Source organism: Paramisgurnus dabryanus, chromosome 8 (assembly GCF_030506205.2).
Source record: "Paramisgurnus dabryanus chromosome 8, PD_genome_1.1, whole genome shotgun sequence".
Classification (NCBI taxonomy): domain Eukaryota; kingdom Metazoa; phylum Chordata; class Actinopteri; order Cypriniformes; family Cobitidae; genus Paramisgurnus; species Paramisgurnus dabryanus.
Genome location: NC_133344.1, coordinates 10,859,333 through 10,875,018, shown reverse-complemented (window position 1 = coordinate 10,875,018; position 15,686 = coordinate 10,859,333). Strand labels below are relative to the sequence as shown.

Genomic DNA, 15,686 nt, shown 5'->3' with positions numbered 1-15,686 from the left:
CTTAATGACATTTTAATGAAAAATTATATTTGTACCACTGTAGTTGAGGTCAAGAAAAATAATTATGACACTGTTATAAAACTATATGATGGAGTATTAAAACTTGATGACATTTTAATGACAAATTAATTTTGTATCATTGGTAAAAAGTGGTCAGTTATGTTGTCTTAGTAATATCAAGTTGTCATGACAAGTTACGATCTATTGGTTAATGTCAAGTTGTCATTACAAAGACATCTCAAACAATGTCATCTTTGCATTAAAAATGACATAATGGCACGAATGACACTTAATTGTCATAAACGTGCATAAAATCTTCATGTTCATGGCACGTGTCATGTCATGATTATGAAGGTGTCAGTCTTATGAACACCCGTTCAAGTAAAGTGTTACACCTATACGTTGCCGCTCCTAAATACAAGGGGCTTTCCTTGGCATTAATGTTTGGATAATAATCTTACGTCTCCTTGGCTTATAAATAATGCCTATATGTGATATTAGTAAACCGACCAACATCAGTCTATGTGATGTTTGGAAAGAGTTTTTGTGAGAGGGAAAAACTACCTTCAGTCGCATATTATCGATTAATGAAAACACTGTCATTTCCCAATAGTCTTTTGTTGACATTTAAAAAACAACGCTAAAGTTTTGCGCAAATCTGCAACGAAAATCTGCCTGTCTCTCTCTTACGCTACTTGACAGTTTTAGTTTCTTCTCATCTTGAAATGTATTTTCCTTCTTCAGTTTAAGTTTCTTCCTGTTTCTCTCCGTATTTGTCCGTTTTTCTATTTCCGTCTGTTTGTCTCTTATGTTTTTGTCTGTCTCTTTGTGTATATATATATTCTCTCTCCATCTTTCCCTATGAAAGTTCAGCAGAAATGCTCTTGCTCTGTTGCTGTTTAACCATCAGCTAGCTCTGCTTTCCCATCATCCCCATGTGGTGTGGTGTGCTGTACTGCTCAAACGTGATTGGTTGGGATGTGAATTTGGGGACGGGAACCAACATGAATTACATCTATATGTGACATGTTGTTGAATGCTAAGGTGCTTAATTGAGAGTGCAGTGACTGTAATAGTTTTTACTGCATGCATCCGAGTGTGTGAGAGAGATTACTCATTTGTTTATGAGACACCTAAGGCCCTTCTGGCGGTCGTTGACCCAGCCTTATCATCGGCGGTTTGATTAAATGCATCATTAAACAGCCAATCGAGTGTGGATAAAGGTCATGGGTGAACCCAGGGTTAGCATCTCAGACGTGAGGACATCGAGGGTGGACAAAGATAAATTAAAGGGTCTCCCTGCCAGGTGTTGCAGAATCATGATGTTCACTCACGGAGGGGTTCGAACACGCTGAGACAACACTGTGAAGGAAAAGCTCATCTAAAAATCTGCCCTCATTTACTCACCGTAATACCGTTTTATAGGCATATGACTTTTAAACATTAAGAATAAAACTTGTGAATCACCAAAAAGTGCCATTAAAATTGTATAGTACCCCGCAATTTAGCCATACAATAACCTTGTATGAGAAATCGAAAGAATTTAAAGTCATTATTCCTTTTAAACACTCAAATCACATTCACATTTAAGTACCATTATACTACAGTTAGTTCCGGTCTTGTAATTTGATTGTCAAGCAGCGATCCATTAGTGCTGGTATGTAGTGAATGAGCACTTGGATGTATCAGGGTTTGTATCGCTCTGCTAATCCGTGAGTTTTAAGGCAGGTGGGCTATATCAGGTTTGACATCAGGGGTTCACTAGTGACGTAAATTGTCGTGACGTGCCAAGTTTAAATATGCAGATAGTGAATATCAAGATAAATTTCAAAAGTTTCCTCGTAAAAACTTTGTTAACTCACTAACACAATGTTTTTCTGCTTAAAGGAGGAGTTTGTCCCACCTTTATGGGTATACAAAACATTGAATATTGAATCTTTTTTTGTGTACCTTCAATGACCAATTGTGTACAAGTTAAATGTCAGGGGAACAAAACATTTAACTGAACCTTTAAAGGTGCACAATAGGTACTGTAATTTCCCCAAAATGTTACAACATTGTATTATATTTTGTATACCTGTAGGTACAAAGGTACAATAACGTAACCCTAGGGTCAGTGTCGGGGAAAGTTACTTATAAAAGTAATGCATTACAATATTAAGTTACCCCCCCCCCCAAAAGTAACTAATTGCGTTACTTAGTTACTTTTCATGGAAAGTAATACTTGCGTTACTTTAAAGTTACTTTTGCGTTACTTTTTCTTACTCGACTAAGGATTTATCTCTTTCAGGCCTTGCAGGTGTTTTTTATGACATTAAGAAATTGCATATTTCTATAACAAAAAAGTCAAGCTCTGGCGTGCCATCTGCGTTTCTTGCTCAAACTGTTCCCGCTAAGGCGCACACACAGATTGCATAATTCAACGTGACACTGTTCAGTTTAATTCAGTAAATATTTTATCAAATTAATTAACTCTTTCACCGCCATTGACGAGATATCTCGTCAATTAAGAGAAAACGCTTCTCCGCCAATGACGAGATTTTCCGTCTTTCCGCAATACCGCTATTATCCACCAGGTGGCGCCCTTCCGCAACTTTTTAAACCCGGAAGTATTGCCCTATGGCAAGCGCCTGCATGTCCATGTCTGTTTTAAAGATCGCTCTGAATGGGATCTCTATGAAAAGTCCGTCACAAAAGTGGAATTATCTCTGCTTTTTGCTCCAAATGTGGTGTTTTTGCAGAAACCTACCCATATTCAAAAGCTGATTACAAAAGAACCACTGAAGGTAGGATGAAACGGGGGTTTTTTTGTTTGAAAGCAGAGGGTCTGTTCTTTCATTTGGTATATTGTATGTTTATATATTTAAAGAAGAACATTTTCTGGAAGGCATTAAACTTTGGTGAAAATCATGAAAAACACTGGCGCTGGCCTGGCAACTTTTTTTAAAAACGCTGGCGGTGAAAGAGTTAAACTGAAAAGTAACTCAAATATTAATGTGTACATTTATAAAGTAATGCGTTACTTTACTCGTTACTTGCGTAATAAAGTAATATTATTACCTAATGCATGTTACTTTGTAATGCGTTACCCCCAACCCTGCTTAGGGTACCACCCCAGCTACAGAAAAGGTACAGTTTTGTAGTTTTTGTTCTGACAGTGCACAATGTATAAGAATTCAAGATAAACCTTCATAAAAACCTAAATTTTACTTTTTTTAAGAACGATTATTCATTTTAAATTGGCTTTAGATATACTCACACACACTCGGATGTTAGACCGTATGCATATGTTTTATTTTTGTGTATATGTGTGGTGTTATTGTGTGACTGTGGCATATATATAAGTGTGTGGTTTGCTTATGTAAGATGTGTGAATTATGTATGTTGCATGTAGGGTGTGCATATTGTTGTGTGTTGCATATGTACACTGTAAAAAATGCTGGGTTGTTTTTAACCCATGATGGGTAAATATTAGACAGAACACAAAATTACCCAATGCTGGGATAAAAACGACCCAATCCTGGGTTACTACAACCTTGTGCATCGTCTGTGTGTATTGTGCATTTTAAATGTGCCTGTGTGCATTGCAAAGTGGGATTAGTGTGTATTATATGTGTATTAGTTATATGTATTAAGCATAGGAAAAAAAAGAAAATCCCTTACTACTACTGTTAACCCTACAGTGCCCCCATCTGCTGTACCATAGTATTACAGTTGTAAGTTTGCAAATATGATTCCATGTGTATGTCCCTATTTCTTCAAGATATTGAAAATTGTGATTTAAAAAGAAAAGATATCGTGTTTAACCATAATTTCTCTGTCTGTAAGGCGGTGACACGGACAGTATGTTTGATGTTGAGAAAGGTGTGGGTACCATTGTCATCGCCAAACCCCTCGATGCCGAGCAGCGGTCGTTTTATAACCTCACTGTGGAAGTCACAGATGGGACTAATGTAGCATATACTCAGGTAAACCAACAAACTAACACGCTTTTTACACGCACGAAAGTACATAATACACACTGTACATACATACCAAATCCTATCTGCTACCTTATAAAGCACTACTAAGTGAATTTTAAGTGCACTACATAGGCACCAACTCCGTGTGCCACAAATATATAGAGAAGGTTTCCCGGAGAGGGCATATCCTAGTCCCAGACTAAAATGCATGCACTGGCATATCTTAAAATATATCAGAGACATTGTTTTGTATCAAGGTGCACAATAGTAATGTTTTTTTATAAATGTAATTAAAAATCCTAATTAGGGCTGTCAAAACAGTAATCGCATACAAAATAAATGTTTTAATATGCATAATATATTTCTGTGTATTGTGTGCATGTATCAATTAAAGAAAAATTTTATTGATGTATGTATAGTTTATATATATATATATAATGTAAAATATATCAAAATCCAAATATATATACAGCTGGGAAATTAAGTATTTGACACATCAGCATTTTTATCAGTAAGGGGATTTCTAAGTGGGATATTGACACAAAAATTCCACCAGACGTTGCCATCAAACTAAATATTGAATTCATACAAAGAAATCAGAACATTTAAGTATACAAGTTGAGTCATAATAAATAAAGTGAAATGTATGTATATAAATAAAACTATATATATATATATATATATATATATATATATATATATATTGTTTTATTTATATACATACATTTCACTTTATTTATTATGACTCAACTTGTATACTTACACACACACACACACACACGTAAATGTTTCTTAAATACATACATGCATGTGTGTGTATTTATATACACAAAATAATTTCACACAGTGCACACACATATATTATGCAAAAACAAACTTTTATTTTGTATGCAATAAATCGCGATTAATCTTTTGACAGTCTTAGTCCTACTATAAATAAATTTAGTCCTGGATTAATCTAAACCCTGTCTGGTAAACTGCCCCATTATGTTGCATTGAATTATATAGGTAAAGTTTATTTATATTCAGCATTTGTCAACTCGTCTGCCATTTATTAAAATACTACGCAAGCACCCCATAGTGCATTTGCTTTATCAGTGAAGGATGCTATACTTCCTTACAATTCGGCCAAAACAAGTCAGCATAATGTTGGATCCGATTTTGCATTAAATGATGCCATTGAATGATGCCTAAAATGTTGTCTAGGTCAGCATCTCATTAGGTTTTGGAACCGAGCTGCGGTGTTGACTGCATCTGTTTAGTCGATGATTGATGCTGATGTTAACTGTTTGATGGATAACTTCTGTCAGTGTTTGGATTTGTTATCCTTTATGTCACGGTGCTATTGGAATAATAGTTTCATGCGGTGGATACGAGTGTCTTTTGGTGTTGTATGCCAGAGTCGAGGTCAGAGTTTGAAGGACGCGATGAATGCAGAAAGTAAAAAGATAAATGAGCAATTGAAAGTAGGCATCACCTTATTCAGTTGATAACCAGGGATAATGTATACGAAATGAAACGCTAAGGGTAACTCATTCAGATTCAGCTGATCGTGCATTAAACAAACATTATAAACGCTTCACAGGCGCACACACTCACTCTTAATGCAAATGCACTCATTTAAAAATACAAATACTACACGAACATGAACAAAGACTATTGATAGCCAGAGGGAGGGTCAGAGAGGGGATAAATGAGAAAGAGATGAAAGAGATTGTATTTTCCTTGAGACTTTTTTTATTTACAAAGCTCTCCCTCTCTTACGTTCGTAGATGCAAACACACACACACACAGATGGAGCTCAGCGTGTCTTCACAAGGGCGCGTGAGAGACGGAAGTACACGTCTGTTATTACTTTATAATTAGATCAGGCAACACGGTTTGATCTCACTTGCACACAGTCGCTCACAGACAAGCGTGCATGCTCACGCATGCTCCTACGACAAGCGTGACTATAAATACAAATCATTGAAAGCTATGAAGTTGTGTCAGTCAGTTTATATTCTACATTCATGGTTTATGTCAAATGTAATGTGATCAAAGTTACTGGACGTTGAACAATTATTTATTCTAGTGGCTAGGTTTTTCTACTTTACTTGCTCATGATAATGATGTTCGCACATTGAAGGGTTGAAGTTAATGCCCGTGTTTGTTCGCAGGTTCACGTTACCGTTTTGGACAACAACGACAACGCACCCGTTTTCTCCCAGCCCACCTATGACATCACAATCGCAGAGGACACGCCTCCAGATACCGAAGTGGTTCAGGTGTTGGCGTCTGACCGCGACGAGCGCCACCGCTTGACGTTTAGCATCCAGAGCAGCGTGGACCCCAGCAGCATGCGTTTGTTTCGCATCGACCCAAACAACGGAGTCATCTACACGGCCCGCAGACTCGACCATGAAAGCCGAACTCAGCACATTCTCACCGTCATGGTAATTTATTCAATGTGGATAAAACTATTTGTTATTATTTATTCAAACAGGACAATAACAGTGAAGGATGGGATCTTCTATTGATATATTTTACAAATTTACCAATTTAAAGGGGTAGTTCACCCCAAAATGAAACTTTTTACAAACCTGTATTCATTTCTTTGTTCTTCTGAAAACACAAAGGAAGATATTTTGAGCGATGTTTGTAACCAAACCGTTTTTGAGCACCATTTACTTCCAAACTAGGATTTTTTCCTAGTATGGAAGTCAATGGTGCTTCAGTTTCCTGCTTGATTACAAATATCTATTTATACAGTAAATAAATACATCAATACAGGTTTGTAACAACATAAGGGTAAGTAAATGATGACTAGTATTTCATTTTTGAGTGAACTATCCCTTTAACTTCTTTTGTTAAATAAAATTGTATTTTGCGCTTTTTACTTTTCTTTTTATATTATCATTTTGAATTCAGTATTATAAGCGGTGCCAACTATTCTGAACACCTTAGCAACACCTGAGCATTTGGATTTTTTTTTTTTAAATTCTTTTGTCCTTTGGTTGCAAAGGGGCGGAAAGTTTCCGGTAAATTTCTGAAAACTTTCTATGGGAACTTAATCTGGGGAATTTCGAAAAATATTTCAAATTGGAAACTTAACAGGAACACTCTAAAAATGACTGTGTTATTTTTGACCCATAATGGGTAAATATTGGACAGAACACCTGGCTGGGTTAAAATGTACCCAATCTTGGGTTATTATACCCCATGATTGCATAACAACAATCCAACATTGGGTCAATTTTAACCCAGCATGTGTTCTGTCCAATATTTACCCATTATGGGTCAAAACTATCCCAGCCATTTTTACAGTGAATTTATGGGAATTATTTGGAAATTTAGGGAAATTTATATAAACTATATCAATTATATACAAACATAAAAAAAAACATTTGGTTTGGCCATAAGCAGACATGCATGCAGAGTAAGTTTTGACTGATTTAATTGTCAGTAAAACTAATAGATTTTTTTCATTGTGTTACATAAAAGCATAATAAACATTTTATAGTTATTATAATAGTGCTAGCTTACATTTAGATATCTGATTTACTGGCTAGCTACTGTATAAACACATTTTGGTATTTGCTAGTTAAACTGTTAAAAAAAAGGGATAGAAGTCCAGAGTGTGCGCTTTAAACCCTATTGTTTTGTACCGGGATACTGGTCATTCAGCCATCAAAACACAGAAAATACATAATTTTACAAATTTCCACTGGACCAGAACCTTAGAAATCATGGATTGTTAAAATAGGAAGGGACATACATATGACCTAATTTTGAGATAAGAGCAGCGTAATGTGTATATAAAATCTGTTTTGCTATTAGCCTGTTGGCTAATCACTAAATCTTATGTTTTAAGCATTGTAAGTAAAAATAATATAGTCCTATAACTAAGTACATAACTCAAATTCATACAGATTACAAAAACGCAAGGCATAAATACGTTAAAATATTTCCTCCGAAAAAGTTTTTTAAGAAACATTGACCTTAATCAACAGAAGCAGGATTCATCTAACTAAATAACATTTGTAAGTTACACAACTTTGTGGTTCATATGGGGTTTTACATCTAACAATACTTGCACAATGAACTACATCACATAAATAACTTATCAAGTCAATCACACATTATTAAGTCAATGTTCATGTCTTGGGAAAAAAAACATAACAGAGAAAATACATGGGACATACGCTCATGTTTTATACAAACTGGAGATATATACTTAGTGGTTGTCATAAAATACTGTATTGTTGCACTATATTGGTGTTTTTTAAAAAAGTAAACATGCTTACACCTAGGGATGGGACGGTATGAAAATTTCATATTATGATAATAGTGACCAAACTTATCACGGTTATCAATATTATCATGGTTTTGTTAAAATGAGATGGAAATGTTCAAAAAGAACTGAAAAGTTTAATTTTTGAAAATCACAATGTAATATTTCATGTCCCTTAATTTTTTTCAGTGGTAAAAAATAAACAAATCTGTCTAACAAGTTTACTATGAATGAATACAACACATTATTCCTTAAATGCCTAAAAACTATGTTGAATGTGCAACTGATTCTGGCTGGTCAGGATTTACCGCGAGTTTTTAAAATCACGCTAATCAAACACAGTTTTAAACGATAATACTAACCATCAGGACATTTTATCGTGGTTAATTGTAAAACCAGTAATTGCCCCATTCCTACTTACAACATTAGAAATTAGCGATTAGCCAGCAGGCTAATATCCAAAACAGATATTATGTACACAATGCGCTATACTCATGTCAAATTAGGTCATACGCATCATCTTATTTTAACAATCCATGATTTCTGAGGTTCTTTGTCCTGTGTGAAATTTTGTACAATGTATTTTCTGTGTTTTGATGGCTGAATAACCAGCATTCCAGTACAAAACAATAAGTTTAAAGCGCACGCTCTGGACGTCTATCCCTCACAGCCTCGTTTTGGAATCAACATGGCGGCAGGCTAAATAAGGTGTATAATGTTGTTGCACACTAGCTTACACACAGCACAAGGACAAATTAATGTAATTTACGTGAATACGTGCATAGATTGACATTTTGACATCATTTTGTGTGCAGGATTCAAGAAATGATCTGTGCATGCATGTTATGAAAGAATGCAAGTACATGCAGGGAGTGTAGCCTCATTGGCCCTTCATTAAGCTGTGTGCATGTGCAGGGTAGAAATTCAACTGAAATTGCATTAAATCTTGTTGTTTTAAACAAAATTATGTTAAAGGGATAGTTCGGCCAAAAACGACATTAAACCAATGATTTACTCACCCCCAAGCTGTCCGAGTTGCATATGTCCATCGTTTTTCAGACAAACACATTTTCGGATATTTTAGAAAATGTTTTACATCTTTCAGTTAATTAAATGTAATGTTACGGGGTCCACCCATAGTCCACGACCTTCAAGTCCAAAAAATGTGCGTCCATCCTTCACAAATTAAATCCGAACGGCTCCAGGATGATAAACAAAGGTCTTCTGAGGGTAATCCGCGCGGTGTTGTTGTAGAAATATCCATATTTAAAGTTTTATTAATGTAATTAACTACCTTCCGGTAGCGCCGCCATCTTAGTCGCGTCCGCATTCAGGATGAGAGCTTACGCAGCCTACGGAGGCTACTCTGCTGCTGCTCTGTGCCCCCACCCTCCGAATTTGTCATACGTCACTAAGAAAAGTGCGTACACTACGCTAATACTCTCTCCTGAATACAGAGGAGTCTAAGATGGCGGCGCTACCGGAAGGTAGTTATTTACGTTAATAAAGTTTTAAATATGGATATTTCTACAACAACACCGCGCGGATTACCCTCAAAAGACCTTTGTTTATCATCCTGGAGCCGTCTGGATTTAATTTGTGAAGGATGGATGCACTTTTTTTGGACTTGAAGGTCGTGGACTATGGGTGGACCCCGTAACAATACATTTAATCAACTGAAAGATCTAAAACATTTTCTAAAATATCCGAAAATGTGTTTGTCTGAAAAACGATGGACATATGCAACTCGGACAGCTTGGGGGTGAGTAAATCATGGGTTTAATATCATTTTTGGCGAACTATCCCTTTAAATTATGTTATGTTTAAACTACATTTAAGTTCTCTCTCTCTCTCTCTCTCTTGTTCTCCATGCTTGAGTGCAGGTATGACAGTAACATGAGATTGCTCCTTTTGCGTTGTCAGCCGTCAGTAGTTTAATGTCGCCTGCACCTGCGACGTTCCTCCGCTGTGATCTAATTATTGATTTGATCTGTATCGTTCCTTGTTTGCGCACTCCCCAGACAAGAGTGACAGACAGTGAGTGTCATATCTAATAAGCACATGGATGCTCCTGCAGCCTTCACGCAGATGAAATTTGTTATTATAATCCAGTGAGAGATGTTATCCACTCTGTCTGGCCATGAGTGGGTTGTAGTTTGTTTTGTGTGTATCTGTGTGTGTTTGTGTTGGATATTGCTGTCTGTCAATCAAAGACTGGGAATACATTTTTGTGTTTCTTATTCTCCCTTTCTCATGTCAGGTGAAAGATCAAGAGTTCCCGTACCGACGCAGCCTGGCTCGCGTGCTGATTGGTGTGGAGGATGTGAACGACCACGCCCCTCTTTTCACCATGGCGATGTATGATGGACAGGTCTATGAATCGGCTGCACTCGGATCAGCTGTTCTCATGGTGACGGCACTCGATAAGGACAAGGGCCAGAACGCACAAATCACTTACAGTATTGACTCAGGTACACACACACACTACACTGCAAAAAATGACTTTCTTACTTAGTATTTTGGTCTTGTTTTTAGTACAAATATCTAAAAATGCCTTAAGATGCATTTTTTTATGAGCAAAATGAGCTAAAATAAGCTAAAATAACAAGTCTAGACAAAAAAAAAATTAAAATGTAATTAAATTTGTTCTTAAAATGAGGGGAAAAAATGCTTTTACACTTAATGCAAAAAAAAAAAAAAATTGCCCTTGTTTTAAAGATCTGAACCGGTCTTTATTGTTGTTATAAATTGATTATTTAGTTTTGGAAGTATGTTTTAACGCATAAAACTGTACATGCCTGTAAAAACGATCAAAAAGAGACATATCCGCAATACAATTTCACATTGTCTTCTCTTTCTTTTAGGGAACGCAGGAAACACTTTTCGGATTGATTCTGTTTTGGGCATCATCTCAGTGGCTCGAGAGCTAGACATCTCCAACATTGGTCACTACGTCTTGTCAGTCAAAGCGACCGATAATGGATCTCCGGCATTGTCTTCAACATCTGTTGTCCGCATTGCAGTCACCTTGTCCGATAACGCTGCTCCCAAGTTTCCTCAAAACGAATATCAGGCTGAGATTGCAGAAGGTGTTGCCATAGGAACTTCAGTCGTCACCGTGAATGCCCTAAGTCTTTCCACACTAACCTATAACATTCGCCATGGCAACGGTGACCGGACTTTCCGTATCAACCAGTACAGCGGAGTGATCACTACACAAAAACCATTAGACTTTGAAACACTTTCCTCATACGTGCTAACGGTCTCTGCAAGCAACATGGCAGGGCAAGCATCCAATGCCACGGTAACAATTACCATTCTCGACCAAAATGACAATGCTCCAGTGTTCCAGCAGCTGCATTACCATGGTAGCATTAGTGAAGGGGCGGGTCTTAACAGTGTCGTTCAAAGCGACAACGAACAACCGTTGGTCATACGAGCAACAGATGCTGACCGTAACCACAATGCCCTGTTGGTATACCAGATCATGGAAGAATCTGCCAGGCGTTTCTTTGCTGTAGATGCTGGAACTGGCTCGATTCGTACAATCGCTCAGCTTGACCATGAAACCACACCTATTATACGTTTCCATGTTAACGTCAGAGATAGCGGACATCCGCAGCTGTCAGCCGAACAGCCTGCGGAAGTAACGATCGAGGTACAGGATGTTAACGACTGCCCACCTAAGTTTTCCCAGGATTCATATGAAGCCGTCCTTTTGCTACCAACCTACGAAGGTGTCGAGGCCTTAAGGGTTTCTGCCACTGACCCTGACAGTAATGGCCAATCAGAACTCACCTACTCATTGGCAGATGGCAGCTTGGATCATTTTAGCATAGAGCAAAACACTGGGCTTTTGATTGTGAGAAACAGTTCGTTTAGCAAGGAGAGATTTCGTTTTAACGTTCGTGTGTCAGACGGACGTTTTTCCAGTTCAGCCCTGGTCACAATACTGGTACATGAGGCTTTGGACAGCGGGCTGGCTTTTACCCACAGTGTCTACAATGCCAACATTGAGGAGAACAATGGTAACATAACAACAGTGGCTGTGGTGACAGCACTGGGGAACAAGCTCAACGAACCATTGCGTTATACATTACTGAACGCAGGCGGGAAATTCCGCATTAAACCGACATCCGGTGCTATTGAGACCATTGGAGTCCCGTTAGACAGAGAGGAAAAAGAGGAGTATGGACTGTTGGTACAGGCGGGACGTGAGGAAGACCGTCTTCGTGTCGCAAGGGCATTGGTCAAAGTGAAAGTCACTGATGTAAATGACAATGCTCCAGTTTTTGTCGGCTTGCCATATTATGCTGCAGTGCAAGTAGAAGCTGAGCCAGGAGCGGCAATATTTCAAGTAACAGCTGTAGACCGGGACAAAGGTCAGAATGGAGAGCTCAACTACTTTCTACAGGACGAGCTTGGGCATTTTGAGATGGATCGTGTGAGTGGTGAGCTTCGTCTGAGGAGAGCTTTCGAAGCTGATCTCTCCAGTGTGGAATATCAGGTTCTGGTGTTGGCACGTGACATGGGGACGCCACCTCTGTCCTCTACAATCACGTTTCCGGTTACTGTTGTAAACAAGGCAATGCCAGTGTTTGACAGACCATTCTACTCCGTTAAAGTCGGTGAGGATGTACCACTATGGACTCCAATTCTAGGCATAAATGCAAGCAGCCCCGAGGGCCAAAGTGTCCTGTACACAATTACCCATGGAGATCCAGACACACTCTTCTCCATTGGATTTGACACGGGGGTTATCAGCGTCATAGCAGCCCTCGACTACGAGACCAGCCTTGCCCATAGACTCATCGTCAGAGCCACTGACTGCCTTACGGGTGCTCGTGCGGAAGTTGATGTTGAAGTCACTGTTTTGGATGTCAATGATAACCCTCCAATGTTTGAGCGACCCTCATACAAAGCTGTCATTTCAGAATCTGCGATGATTGGAACGGCAGCATTGCAGGTGCTCGCAACAGACGGCGACTCTGAGAAAAACGCAGCAATGAGATATCAAATCATACCTGACCGTAGCAACAGCACTGAGCACTTTCATATCGACAGCAGCAGCGGTTTGATTCTGACAGCTCGCTCTCTAGACCATGAAACCATTCAGCGCTATGTGTTCCTTGTCAGGGCAACAGATAATGGCTTTCCACCGCTGAGCAGCGAAGTATGGGTCACAGTGGATGTCACAGACACTAATGACAATGCTCCAGTGTTTAACCAGCTTCTCTATGAGGCCTCTATCAATGAATTGGCACCCAAAGGGCACTTTGTCACCTGCGTTCAGGCATCTGACGCAGATCGGTCAGACGCAGAGCGTTTGCAGTATGGCCTGGTGTCTGGAAACGAAAGAATGCTGTTCGAGCTGAATGCTGCCTCGGGCGTCCTCACCCTGAGTGGGCAGCGACGCATGCAGCGGATGCCCTCTGCCATCACCCTGAACGTGAGCGTTTCAGATGGAGTGTTCACCAGCACGGCACAAGTGCACGTTCGGGTAGAAAGAGCTAATCTGCACTCCCCGCAGTTCACCCAAGGATTATATGAGGCAGAAGTGCGGGAAAACGCGCCTGCAGGGTCGAAGGTCATCATGATCAGGGCGCAGGATGCAGATCCCGGTCTGTTTGGAGAGGTTCGATATGTTCTACTTTCAGATGCAGCTCGCGACCTGTTCAGCATCGATGGAAGTGGACAGATCGTGACTTTGGAAAAACTGGACCGGGAAGAGCGAGATGAGATGGTCCTGTCCATTGCAGCTGTGGATGCCGGTGGCAGGTCTGGATATTGCAGTGTTCGAGTTACTATATTGGACGAGAATGATAACACCCCACTGTTCGGTGCTTCGGAGTACCACGCCAGCGTGCAGGCTGATGTTGAATTAGGTACGCTTGTAACGCAGGTCCAAGCCTGGGATGTAGATCAGGGAGCAAATGGACAAGTGAGTTACAGTCTGTACAGTGAAGCCAGTCTACAGATAACTGAACTTCTAGACATTGACCCAGACAGTGGTTGGATTGTTACTAAGGGCAACTTTGCCGCTTTGCGTGGATCTGTGGTGTCCTTTTTCATTAAAGCCTCCGATGGGGGTGCACCTGTCAAACATTCCCTTGTATCAGTCTACATACATGTCTTGTCAGCCGACGCCCACATTCCCACCTTCAGCCAACCACAGTTCTCCTTCACTGTGTCTGAGGACATGCCCATCGGGTCCCCAATTGGGGCTGTGCATCTCCACACCTCGCTGAGCCACACCTCCTTACCAGTCAGTTTCTCAGCTGTGATCGGACAAACTCCAGCAAGTAACAGTGATGGAGTGTTCGTGGTGGATAAAGAAAGTGGCATGATCAAACTAGACAAAGTTTTGGATCGTGAACTAACCCAGGTCTATCATTTTAAAGTGCTTGTCGTCTTGCGGCAGGGACGGTTGGATGCGGTGTCTGCAGTTGATGTAGAAGTCAAAGTTCAAGATGTGAATGACAACAAACCTGCATTTGAGTCAGATATCTATGAAACATTAGTCACTGAGGGTCTTTCACCCGGGACACGGATTCTGCAAGTACGAGCTTTGGATCCTGATTGGGCAGCTAACGGACAGGTGACCTACAGTCTTGCACCACCTGGGTTGCTTGGCGGCTCTGCGGGTGAGGACATAAAAGAGCATGGGGCCTATTTTGCGATTGACAGCAGCACTGGTTGGATATCAACACTGAAGGGGCTGGACCATGAACAAAGCCCCGCCCACAGTCTGACAGTCTGGGCATTTGATCTCGGCGATCCTGCGAGCCAGTCGTCTTCAACCACTGTAACCATAGCAGTGAGCGACTCCAACGACAACATCCCACAATTCCTTCAGCCCCGTTACTATGGCACCGTACGTGAAAGTGATGCACCTGGTGAAGTGGTGGCAGTGTTGAACACGCGTGACAACGACAGCTCGCCTGGAAATCGCCAAGTTACTTATCACATCACAGGTAAGAACAATTTTGGCTATTTCCTTAACACGCAGTACTTACAAGTGCTTTACACAAAGTGTCCTTAAAACAAGAACTGAATTTTGCATGTTTAACAAAATGCACACATTCCAGATATTTATTCTCCTTGTTGCAGTGGTGTCACGGGATACATTGGTCTTGTTTTAAGGATTTTTAGACATTACCTACTAATTAAGAATTGATTTCTGCAGTGTAGACTAACATTTAAAAGAACAAGAAATTTTTTTCTGTTCTGTGCACAGAGAGGTTCAGGAAAAAAGGATTTACTGCGGCTGGCGTGAAAGAAATTGGCCAGCACCAAGCTTAGATCTAAACCCCATTTGAACACATTTGGGATGAATTGACTGCGGTCCAGACCCCATCACCCAGCATCAGTACCTGACCTCGCTGGTGCTCCTGTTTTTGATTTAGAGCAAAATCTTGCTGCTGCTGTGTTCCAACATTTCATAAAAACCC

At 39.8% G+C, this 15,686-nt stretch overlaps 1 protein-coding gene across 2 annotated transcripts in view; it reads left to right on the top strand.

Annotated features, from left to right (window-relative positions):
• fat3a (FAT atypical cadherin 3a) overlaps positions 1 to 15,686 on the top strand; it is a 197,747-nt gene that overhangs the window by 135,308 nt on the left and 46,753 nt on the right. For both annotated transcript variants that reach the window (XM_065280499.1, XM_073815542.1), the window contains exons 9-12: positions 3,829 to 3,968; positions 6,122 to 6,397; positions 10,496 to 10,706; positions 11,100 to 15,209. In XM_065280499.1, the coding sequence (XP_065136571.1) occupies positions 3,829 to 3,968; positions 6,122 to 6,397; positions 10,496 to 10,706; positions 11,100 to 15,209 (4,737 nt within the window). The remainder of the gene's footprint in view (positions 1 to 3,828; positions 3,969 to 6,121; positions 6,398 to 10,495; positions 10,707 to 11,099; positions 15,210 to 15,686) is intronic.